General features: G+C 46.9%; 1 protein-coding gene across 1 annotated transcript in view; it reads left to right on the forward strand.

Annotated features, from left to right (window-relative positions):
• The window catches only part of LOC122388543 (netrin-1-like), an 80,002-nt gene that overhangs the window by 56,833 nt on the left and 10,685 nt on the right, over nucleotides 1-12,484 (forward strand). The window contains exons 2-3 of the mRNA XM_043379741.1: nucleotides 10,948-11,136; nucleotides 12,135-12,284. Coding sequence (XP_043235676.1) covers nucleotides 10,948-11,136; nucleotides 12,135-12,284 — 339 coding nt within the window. The remainder of the gene's footprint in view (nucleotides 1-10,947; nucleotides 11,137-12,134; nucleotides 12,285-12,484) is intronic.

The raw sequence follows: 12,484 nt of genomic DNA on the forward strand, positions 1-12,484 counted from the left end.
GTCCTCATACAAATGCGGCCGGGTGAAAAATTAGAGCCTGCGTTACGGGATCAGGCGCGGTCGGTCGTCGCCAATAAAGTGTACCGCGGTCCGGCGTGGTGCTATTCATATGTAAAGCACGAGCCGGCCGCCGTGGCCGCTGTGGCCTCTGCAGGCAGGGCGCAGGTGACAGGGATAGTAGGGATGGTTGGGAGCAGAGGAGAGGGCGGGGACCTGGAGTGATACCGGTGTGTAGATGTGAGAGGGATGGTAAAGTTTGGGTGGTGTCATATGGACTTTTACAATTACGTGAGTTCAACATGATTGACCATCATTATCACTAACACTGTCATCTTTTCCATCGTGATATCCTTCTTCCTTCAACATCAAAAGCACTATTACCAGCTTCTTTATCATCACTATGACCGTCTCTGGCACCTTTGACCTACCTATAGTGACCACCTTATTTATTGCCCTTTTCCCCGACTGACTATCATCGTCATTCTATTTTTATCAGCAGTACCTACCATCAACGGCATCACCATTCCCATCCTGCCCTCATCATCATCATCACAGGTCACCACAGCAGCATCAGCAGCATTTTTAGCTCTTTCACAGTATCTGCGAGCAGCTTACACCGAAAACGTACCGGCCTCCTCCGGTGGCCAGTGCCGCTGACCGCTTCCTTATCAGTTCTACACTCGTTAGGCGCCACCTCCTACGGCCTCCTACGTTTCCACAAAACGGTCCGTTATCAAAACTATAGTGTCGCCAGTTGGGCGCGACCCGTGTCGTACACACGACCATTCGTGGCCGAATATTTCCATTTAACGCTATCTAGCGTCATCAGTGTCTGGCATCACATATGGTAACTCATCTGGTAGCACTGCGAGAGACGTCGGCAGACTTCATTCGGCCGGCGATCTGCATCATAAAAATTTACGGCGCTAAAACTACGTGTCGGAGCGGGTGGCGGCTGCTGAGGTGAATTACGGCCAGGAAATGACAGCTAATCACAGTGGGATGGTGTAGAGATTTATGGCGCATACGCAGTGGGATGATGACGGGTGGCTGCAGTACGTCGGGGTTAACTCGTCAGTTGAGGTCGTGTTGCACGTGGCATAGATTCTGGCCTCTGGGGCAGTTTTCCTCCTAAACTTGACCTCTGTGACTACCAGGTCAAACGCTGAGTGGTGTGTTAATTATTTAATGAACTTTTTTATCAATGCTTTCATTTATTTATTTATCAAAACACAAGTCGATACATCACGCGATCGGTGGATTTCAGTGTGATTATGAAGCGACTGAACGATTTAACTTGTTTTGAATCGGTTTAGGAATCATGAAGCCTGAAGAAATTCCAAAATTCGTAAACATATGCATGGATAGATTCCATCAATGTCACTATTTTTTTTTTTTGCAGTCGCCAGCGTGCTCTTTATGAAATCAGCTTCAGGTAACTGTTGGGATGTTGGCTCCGAATGCTGATCAATCTATGTCACATAAATGCTTCATATGCATAAAAGATACATAGATTTATTGCTGAATTGCCGGGACGCGTGCGCTTTGTAATTTAGCCGGCTCTGCGTACTTGAAATAACGAGGAGAGTTGCATGAAAACATGCCCCTGAAATTAAAGTGATTCAAGTTCGTGCAGTAGATACTTTAGACCACGAGCTATTGCACGTCATATTCCCATTAATGAATATTTTTCACATGATAAGTTCTATTCTTTCACGAGATCGGCCAATTCCGAGGGCTGCACGAGCCAACCCACTCAAAAAATGGCATGTCGACCTCACCACGCTACCTTCCGCTAGCTAGCAAACGGACATTTGGTTACGCTACATTGGCCTGTGTAGCCGTTGTGGCTACTGCTTTGATCTTGTCCGTGATCTTTATCTCCATAAACCTGTTACCAGTCAGATTTTTTCCCTGATCAAAGATAGCAAGGATAGTCATTATACCTAATGAAGTTAGACATTGGATGAAGACAGGAGCGTGGATGGAAGATATGAGATGGATGCGATGAATGCTAATCCTATGCAAATATGGAACGTCTGGTGACGAATACCAGATCACAAGCATGCATTGATAAATAAAAAAAAATGTGTGATAGCATTTGCGAGTACCGCAATGTTTTTTTCTCAAACACGTCCGTTTCTGTTTTATTTATATTTCGACGAACAACTATCGAGTGACCATTTCGCAGCCTACTGAGGCTGACTAACCGACCTGAAGCCCTTTCGGTGGTGAATAATTCTCGACTGCTCTTGATGAACGCGACGTCAGTGCATTGTTTAAACTCGCGGTCTCTGCTCCAAACAAACTGGGCGAGCCTGCTCTTGTCAGACACCGTCCCTTCAGACATCTTTGTAAATGCATGAGATTTATGGCTTAAATAGGCGGTGAAGTCGACAGCTAAACCTCAGCATCAGACAGAAGGAAGGGCAAGGTTCTGATAAAACTTACAGAGAGCGGCTTGGTGCGGCTGAAATAGCAGAATACAGCAGTCAGCTGACTTCCGACGTCACTGTGGAGAAGTTATCTTCAAGCCTCTAACGTGTCTAGTATTTATTCAGTTACAGCCCGGAGGCTAAATCAAGTGATAAAGAAAATACTGAAGAAAGGCTTTTGCCGAGGTTATTTCCTGATAACTTATCTTGTTTTGTTTTTGTTTCGCACCTTCATATCCTTTAGCTGTTAACAGGCATTTCCGTTACGGAAATTAATTGACCTGCCTACTTGGATGATGAAAGACACCTTTTAGAAACGTAATGCCGATACCGACAAGTAATCTAACTAAAGTAATCTAACTATGAGCCCCATTTGAGGCCAGGAAGTAAATTACCAAACATATCCGCCGTGGAACTGACAAAAATTCAGCCGACCCTTTGGTGAACATCGGTCAACTCGTTCAGAGCCGATTATACCTGTATAACCGCGCTGATAGAGTCACGATTCGTTACGTTACCATAGCGTGACGTGAGATGAGGGCACGGATCGCCTAATCGACTGAATAGACCGCCCGAGGAATAGAGCCCGCGATGATATCATATTGACCAAGGCCCTTTTTTGTGGTCCTCCAGCCGCGGGTGGCGCCTGAACATGGTTTTTGGTGCCGCATCAGGCGTGGTTTGACGATTAATGTCGAGTCATTCCCTCTGTCTTCACTGATAGCCAGTGATAAGGTATTTGTGAGTCAGAGAGTGAATTAGCTACTCCTCGGACCTGGACCACCATGGAACGAATCGGAATCTTGGTGACTGGGTTTTTGTAGTGTGGGGTGACCTTTATCTTAAATGCTTACAACTTTATATTCCCGTTCTGTGTGGGCGTAGATAGGCGCAGAGACATAATGAAATTCGATGGATGTGTTGTTCCCGAGACGTTCTGTTCAGAGATTTAATGATCAATAGGTCTTTTCTCTGGAAAAGTCCCATTCTAAAGGGCAATCCTATCGAAGTGGCCTCCTCTGTTGAAGATACCAAGCAACCTTTTATCCAAAGGCTGTGCTTAGAAGTAAATGAGCTGTTCCTTTTCATGACATAGAATGCTGGGCTTTGTAAAATAAGTATTGTTTATGTTAATTATTGTAATCAACTGGCGACACCAATAGCTGATCGATTAACTATGATTTTCTTATCCAGGCATTCGGAGACATTGAACACTGAATACATAAACAAGGGCTTCATCTAAAACCGCCACAGCACACAGTAGCTTCATACCAGACGGTTACAACATGTATTACAACAATCCTATGGTTGATGGGGCGACAGTATTCATGACGAACGACGCCACCGCAATGCGCAAATAACGAGATGTCTTCAACGAAAGGATCCCGCTCTTTAGGATACTCAGTCCACCCTGTCCTGTCCTGCTCTCTTGATCCTTCTCAGATATAATAACATATTATTGTGTGCACTTACATTCCTTGCACTTAACGTTTCCCGCCCACAATTTGCTGGACCATACCCTTACATCTCTTCTTCAGGTAGGGGAGCCTTTCAACTTTCAGGTAACCTTGCTGGCACAGGAAACATTCATCATTGAGCATGAAATACTTCACAAGGCATGATTCATGGACACACCACCTAATCGCTGGCGGCGGGCGCAGGCGACACCTAATTGCATGTCTTGTAGGACGCGCGTGCAAATTTGCCGCTCCCCTGCGCGGAGGTGCCCTGAGCTGTGGCATTCAGGGCGCGTGCGCAGCGCTCTCGGTCACGTGACTTTGCGCCCCGGGCGTCGGCGGCGGCTGCAGGCCGGTGAATTATGCTCCGGCCAATAGACGATAAAGACAGAGGCGGCCGCCGGGCGCCGGGTGGGATGTTGCAGCCTGCAATCGGGCGCCGCGCTGCTGCTGCCGCGGTGGCTAGGGGTAGTTTGTCGGCGCCGGCCGCGGCTGCTAGTTCTGCTCCGAGAGCCTCGGGGGATTCGGCGTGCCTTTCGTCCGACGACCGGAATGCTACCGATCTTGACGGGTTGAATATGCGAACGAAGGAACTGTAATCATCAGTAGTTACAGTTCTGACACCAGTAATGAACTGATGGTTTGATCGTGATCGTCGTCAAATATAATCAAGAGCAACATTTCGAAGTGTTAAATGTCTAAGAAAAATGCACGCAGAATCATCTAAGTAATGCCAGTCATTCTTCAAAGTTTAATTACTTATCCATAGAAGTGTTCAGGCTAACATTGCTGGAAAGAATTGCGAACTCCTTACGTTTTGCGGTTTCTGTGCGGCACTCGCTATCAAACATTCGTCGTCTTTTATTGAAAAGCAGACGCATTATATGGTCAGGATCGGTGCCACGAATTCAGTTCATTCATGATAAGAACTACGCAATAGCATAGAGATAGGGCTGCATGCATTCTCTGCACCATTCGGTGGCATACTGGGCGTCTGAGGGTGCGTTCTCCATACCGCTTCCAGCGCATTCCACACTGATTGCAGTGAAATTGTGCTCGCGGCAGCCCGGCCCGGCCCAGCCCTCGGCCGCTTGCCCTATTCATGAGCTTCAATGAGCCGCAGCTAGCCGGATGAAGTCACTCCTCTCAAATCTCGACCCCACCTACCTGTAAGCCTGAAAAACAGCCGATGTTGGATGCACAGGTAGGAGGGTGTTGTCTAGTGCATACTAAATAAACAAACCGCGTTTTGTTTGTTATTTGTTGGGCTTAAGTTTGGCTTTAAGTTCACTCTTTCCCGAAGTCCAGACGCCGCGGCAAGCTAAATCGATGGAAATATTAAGTTTTTTTTCAAGTGACCTCTTACCGCTTGATTTGCGTTTCTGCGAAACTCATTCGGTCCAACTATTCTTGGGTAAGCAGCAAGCTGAATTCAGCAATATCTTACCACGAAAACTGCAATCAATGTATTTACATGCGTGACAGCTAATGATAGTACCGATATATTGATAATTTGTTGTCGGGATCTGTCAACTAAATGTGGCCATCTGGTGGCAGATAAGTCGTTTTTGGATTATCTCAAATTTAGAAGCCATGCGTAACGATAATTTATTACCGCAAATGACTTCAACTGCGATATTTTATTGCGACCCGTTCATTGATTTAGAAGTTATTATTTGCCGAACAGCAATTAGCGGCTCTTAAATTCAATACCTGAATTAATTGTTCGAATTCAAAATGACATCCCCATGGCGTGATCGATGTCAAGCCATTGACATATATGCGCACCTACACGTCGCTTCTGCGTGGATCGATAGCTTTTAAATGAGTCACTTCAGAAGGAACATTTAGATATTTGGCTTCAACAAGTCAGTTGGCTTGTCACACTTCACTATGCGCGCGCAAACGTGCTTATCTTCCATCTTCATCTCCTGAATGTCTCATGCGCTGCGTACATACATATATGCTGTAATGTTGAAGGCCTTGAGGGTATGCGGCCTCCAGAGCGGCCCCTAGAATCTGGCTCCAAATGTGCGCACTGCGCTCATCACGATCATGGACATGTGGGTCGATTTCGCTAATGACAATATCGACGGTGTTCAGCGCGGTTTTATGTGACCAATGATCGTAAATGGCCAAACGGTGGGTGAAATATTAGGGTCATCATCTGGAACCAGTCATTTCATGTTTAAATGGAACTAAAAATATCACGAGAAGACTGTATGACATTAGCGCTCAGCCCACGTAATGTAATTCAGCCTGGCGGGCCCATATCGGAACATGGTATGACCGATTCATCTGAAACCATGTTTGGCCTACTGCTACAACTACTACCTAGCTGAAAAAGCCGGCGCGATGTGTTTTGATAGACTCACCATTCCGGTCACTAGACGAACGGTGTGTCCTGCTCATGCATTATGGATTGCAAATTTGCTATCATTTCCGCTTAGGCAAGTCATTATCTTGCTTCGGACGTCCCAAACAGCAGTTTCGCATTATACCGGTCATGTCAGTGATGTGGTGGCTGCAGTGTACCCACACGCAATGTCTGCAGAATGGTCGTCTTCGTAGATACAGCAGACGCCTGCTATAAAACTATCGTGTTTTGTCCTAACCTCATCGGTAGCGTAGTGGGCGAAAATCGCTGCACGAAAAGTGAACGCAGTGGTTTTCTTGGTATGGTGTCTCTTTTATTTTTGCTGTTGCAAGTTTAAACGCTTTCGTAGAAATTTCTGACGGATGACCAAGACTCGACAGATTGTAATTAACCGCTGATTGAGCCCAACTCAGACAGTGGACAATTTTGTCTCTGACAAGCTAAGCTTCCAAATATGGATAGAGCTGGATATTCATAAAAGTTGGCGAGCAACTGACGTAATGGCTTTATGCAGTTGAAGTGTGGTATTTAACCCAATGGTATAACTCTTCAACTAAGGAAATCAAGCGACCAGGGTATCAGAACTGCTTTGCTGGTTTACTGATGAGTGCTTTATTCTCGGGGATATCCAGAGCTTTGGCAAGTGGCTTGATACGCACGCATCGCGTTCGGATATTGAATAAGGTCTTTAAAAAATGTGTTACACGCTAGGCAAACTCATAAACGGTCAACTGTTTCCATACATGAGAAATTGGTTTTGCGGCTCCTTCAGCGCTTGTCTGAATAAACAGTCAATCTCATTTTTCTCAACCCTCTCATCTCATCCTTTGCTTTGCAAGCTTTAAACATCAGACTTCAAAGCGTCCGCAAGCTTCGTTCAACATCGCTAGAATACCTTCTTACATAGTTTCGCGTAGTTTCATTGTTACCAACAACGTTATTGGTTGGAAGGCACTCGTCTTCCCGTCGTTATTCTCAAAACCCGTTGTCGCTCGCAAACTTCCAGTTTAGTGAAGGAATATCCAAGGATCAATTATTATTGTTTACGAAAAATAGGGTGTCATCATGATGACATAACATGTCAGCTGTTATGCGATCAAATTTACCTCGATCGCTTTTGGTCGATTTTTCACATTCCCTCGAGAATTCTGTCGCGATTTTCTCTCGAACACACCAAATATCAATACCTTCCTCCTCCATTATCTGTTAAAGCCGCCTGTCACTCTGCGTCCCTCACCGTCGACATTTGTAGCGCAGCGCGCCGCCATTTCGCCGCACCGCCGTGCCGTCGTCGGCCGTACCTTTTCCCTAGTGATTCTCAGGGGAGTCGTGTGGGACTGAGGGGGTCTCGCTTTTCTCCTTAGTCGCGGTACTCGGCCGGTAAACTGTGCTGGGTGGCGCTCGCAGACTCTGATAAAATAGTGGTTAATTGACCGGTGTCGTACGGTGCGGGGCTGGAGATGGGATTGGGCGATGTTAAATACCAGAGGGGATGGGGTACTTTGGGCAGGGTCACCATCCGAGACAAGATTACAGCGTGATGAGAGTACATTTTATCACCACTCACTGCAGAGTACAAACAGGCGAGCTCTGCTACTGCTCATGAACACCTCATATGACAGTGCCTTCCCAAAAATGAATTAATTTTAAGGTGATGATAATGTGTATCGCTCAATTTGTAAACAAAGTAATCGTAATTTTCTCTGAGAAATGTTTCCTTTTTAAGTCACCCATGACTGCGTCCGCCAGTTCAGTTTTGCAGTGCCCTGAAAGCCAAATTACAATATTGCCTGCATAGGCGGCGGAACGGGGAGGGCACCGGGGCACCGTGCCCCCCTTTGATTTTGGCATTTTAACATTAGCCCTATGGGCGTTGCATGGAAAGAATGGGACCAAAAGTCGGCAGTGCCCGCCCCCTTAATTGAAGGTGTTCCGCCGCTACTGAATGCCTAAATCTCTCTCCCTCTTTCTCTCTCCCTCTCACACTGTCTCCATCTGAGTTATTTTCTCTCTCTCGCTCTCTCTCTCTCTCTCTCTCTCTCTCTCTCTCTCTCTCTCTCTCTCTCTCTCTCTCTCTCTCTCTCTCTCTCTCTCTCTCTCTCTCTCTCTCCTCCCTCCTTCCCTCTCTCCCTCTCTCCCTCTCTCCCTCTCTCCCTCCTCACTCACCTGTGCTTTGCCGGTACTTTATCGCCACTAACGATCAGTACTCCCCAGAGACGCGTCGTATAGAGAGCGGCTACTGCCCAATGGCTACAGCGATCGAACGATTCATGATGCCCTGAACGCGATTCATGAGTGTTTAATGGCACTGAACGACGGTAGAACGTATGGCTGAAACGTGGAGTTAGTGTGTGCGTGTACGTGCTGCGTGCTGAAGTCGAGCGTCTATTGTTATTAGTGTGTAATTTATGTTTCAGCTTTTCACCTTGTTTTACGTTATACCGTTTCCATAGTTAGGCAAAAGGAATATGTCATCCGATCATTTTTTTTCTTTTTTTCTGCTGCTTGTGTTGGAGTACATCGGCCTTTGCTTGACATGTAGGTAGAATGGGTATCAACTTTTTGCGGCTGATATCTAAATCAACCGGCTACCCTGGTCGGTATGATGCTAGTCCCGATGTTCGAGTAAGTTCACTAGAGGATGTAGAAACTGTTAATAATTATCTTACCGCTGAAAATGTTCAGCTATACTGTTTTCAAAATATGATTACTATGCCCCCAGTGACATTTCCTTTGCGTGTGAAAAGCCTTCCCCTTGCTCGGCCCCGACCCACTTCATTTGCCCAATGCACATATGGTGAGTTTCCCGCTCCGCCCACCAGATGGCAGGCGGGACTGGGTCCTGCGCTGGTAGGCAAACCCGCACGTCATGAGCGGCCAAAACGCACGGCATTTAGAGCGCCGCTGCAACGGGCGCTACTTTCTGAAATTTGTTGAATGTTGATAACACCCAAGTGGTTAATTTTGATATTCCAAAGCCGTTTTTGCCGTGCCATAGGATTAGTGTTAAAATACCGAACTTTTGGATTGGGCATGGCTCGGGCCCTACCAGTTTATGGAATTGAGTACCTATATAAACCGACAACTACGGGAGCTGCGACGCATCCGTAAAGCTTTCAGCTCTTCAATTCAATATGCTTTGTACATACACTGAGACGGTCCCAACAACGTCATCGCTGATGCATTGATCGACGGGAGAGACAGGTTGACATCTGAATTATGATGTTATTTTGAACATATTCTGATAACCTAATCGGCGAACATATGCCGCCTCCCCATAACCTATCAATAAAGCTCACATTCAATAACCCTCGGTCATTTATAACAGCTCCCCTTTCCCTCAGCGCTCTCCCCCGCTTCCCCTTCTGCGCACCCCTACAGGCGACGGGGCCCGGTCGCTCGCGCCGCTTAGGCGACAGACCTCTTTGTACTTGGACCGCGGGCATCTCACTGCACGTAGACCGGTAATTTGATTTGATAACCGCCCCCGGCAAGCCGCAGTGCCCAAACAGATCATAAAGTATTTATACCACGCCCCTAGGTTCCAATTTATAGGAGAGGGATGCATCCCCTCATCAACAGAGGCGGAGCCAGGGAACGCTTATGGGAGGGGTGTTCGGAATCTCGCTGCATTTGTTCTTGATGTCTGTATTGAAGTGGGAGTGATTATGATGTGGGCTAGAAAATAGGACTTGCGAGCTATGCCAGTAGGTATGCCATCTGCTTTGCCGATTTAATTAACCTGATTCAATTTAATCAATTCATTAAACTTGATCATTCCCTTGTTCTTCTTGTGCAAGAATGTTTGATATTTCCAATCGCCCTATTATCATGTTTTTTCTCGTTTGTCTCGTGTTGTGTAACACAGCGATAACGTGTGCCTTCAGGCACAGTGTTTCCTGCCCCCGAAATTACACTTTATTCCACCATTAAAACAAGTGGTGGAAAACCACACACATCCTCCTAGAAGCGACGCCGGTGATTGGCCCGTATTGCAAATAACGACAACAAATTGGTCTCTCCCCTCCGGAAGATTTATGGTATGAGTTCACCATAGATCACCGGGGAGCAGCTGGAGCGCCCACGTGATCACATTCAACGTCAATGGATAGGGTCACGTGGCCGCCGGCCGCGTGGCGCGTGTTGTGGGGAACTGAGCGGGCCCGCCGGGTGCAGGGTTAGAGCCTCAGTTGAGACACGCAGCTAGGCTTCAGGCGTGAACAAGGGACAGATACTGGCACTGGTTGTGGTATAAACAGCATTTAGAGGAGAACTGGGGCAATCTAGCTTAGTTGACATAGCCACCACCTTCCCATTTCTTCTCACCCAGTGTTGTACAAGGCCGCTTTATTTTGACTGAGCCTCAGTTTTGTACCGGATAGAACAACGGATATGATCAAACTCACGGGATGGTGACTGAGACTTATGTGTCCTGTGGCTGGACAACTACTGATTATCCCGTCACCTCTGATAGGTACAAGCAAACTGCGAATGCTCTGCAACATGTAACGTTGGTTTCGATGGAGTGGTTCCCGTAGGGATTACAACTGAAAAAAATAACAATTGATCCAAGGCTAATATTCGAATAAATAACATGCAAATGATTCTTCAGATGTCGGTGAAGTTCCAGAAATCAGTCGTTGCTTTTTTACTAATAAGTATTTCTCTCGCCTTTCAGCCTGCAACTGCAACCTGCACGCCCGCCGCTGCCGGTTCAACATGGAGCTGTACAAGCTGTCCGGCCGGGAGAGCGGCGGTGTCTGTCTGAACTGCCGTCACAATACGGCCGGCAGGCACTGCCACTACTGCAGGGAGGGCTTCTTCCGGGACCGCAGCCGGCCCATCCAGCACAGGAAGGCCTGCAAACGTAAGAAAACGGGGGAAGACCAGCTGTTCCATGCTTGAGTACCCTATCCTTCTAATTTTGTCCTCATGTAGTTACTGAAACACCTGGGGCCAAAATTTTGAAATCGTGCATTCCTTTTGTTTTGTTTTTGCAATTGTTATTCTAACTGCATAGAATCATCAAATTTTAACAATATATTTCATGTTACGTCGCATATTTGTTTCTAGAAACTGACGATGAGAACAGATTGGTTCACAGTCAAGGCTCATTGATGCTTGTTGACTGTGCCGCCGTTTCCACCACTTAATTTCATAGCTGTGCTCGTTTCGATCAAGATAAATGGCGTGCCACACCCTCGTTGTCTGCGTCACCGCTTCATTGTCACTCCATACGCATCATGTCTGATGTCTGATTCAACGCCTGATGCATCACCTCTCTAGAAATCTGCCCTCTGCACCATCTAACGTCCTAACCAGTCTATCTGGTGACCCGTGCCGACCCCTCGGGGACATCGTTGTCCTCATCTGCTCGTAAATTGTAGTTTATGTGGCACATAACTTCACTTCCTGACAGTCCGATCTTCACGGAAGCGTGCTGATTGTGACGCTACTGGTGGTAGATGATCAGTGAGGTCCGAACTGGAGGGAGATGATGATGTAGGAAGTGGGATAACAAGGTTGTTAGGCAGTGGAAGTGTAATTGTTTTAGGGGTTTTCTAGGAAAACACGATGATCATTTAAAAACATAGGTCACTACAAAGGTGTGTTTAGGCTTGAGTTGCAATACTTTGAATAGTTCAGACATTGAATTGACGAGCCTGTTACACCCTACTTGTACGTATGTTGTGTTTTTTTTTTCTTGTTGAAAAGGCTCGCTTTGTGCTATCGTAACTGAAGACTAGAAAAATGGCGAGTAAATGTGTCGTGATTTTTCTCCACACCTACCGCGTCCTGTTAAGATATCGTCACCTTTCCTACCCCCTCGGTGACCTATTCTGACCCCCCTCTCTTTGTGTGCAGCCTGCGCGTGCCACCCAATCGGCGCACAGGGCAAGACGTGTAACCAGACAACGGGTCAGTGCACGTGTAAGGATGGAGTGACAGGATTAACGTGTAACCGGTGCGACAAGGGATACCAGCAGAGCCGTTCGCCGATTGCACCGTGCATTAGTGAGTGGGAAGGAGGGAGGGGGAAGGGTGGGAGGGAGGGAGAGAGAGAGAGAGAGAGAGAGAGAGAGAGAGAGAGAGAGAGAGAGAGAGGGAGAGGGAGAGAGGATGGATGAAAGGAGGTAGGGAGCAGAGGAGAAAGACGGGGTAGTGGGGTAGGGACTAAAAGTTGGTCACACTCAGTAGGTATGAACTAAGACAGA

The sequence above is a fragment of the Amphibalanus amphitrite genome, unplaced genomic scaffold (genome assembly GCF_019059575.1).
Source record: "Amphibalanus amphitrite isolate SeventyFive unplaced genomic scaffold, NRLGWU_Aamphi_draft 000326F_arrow, whole genome shotgun sequence".
Taxonomy (NCBI): Eukaryota; Metazoa; Arthropoda; class Thecostraca; order Balanomorpha; family Balanidae; genus Amphibalanus; species Amphibalanus amphitrite.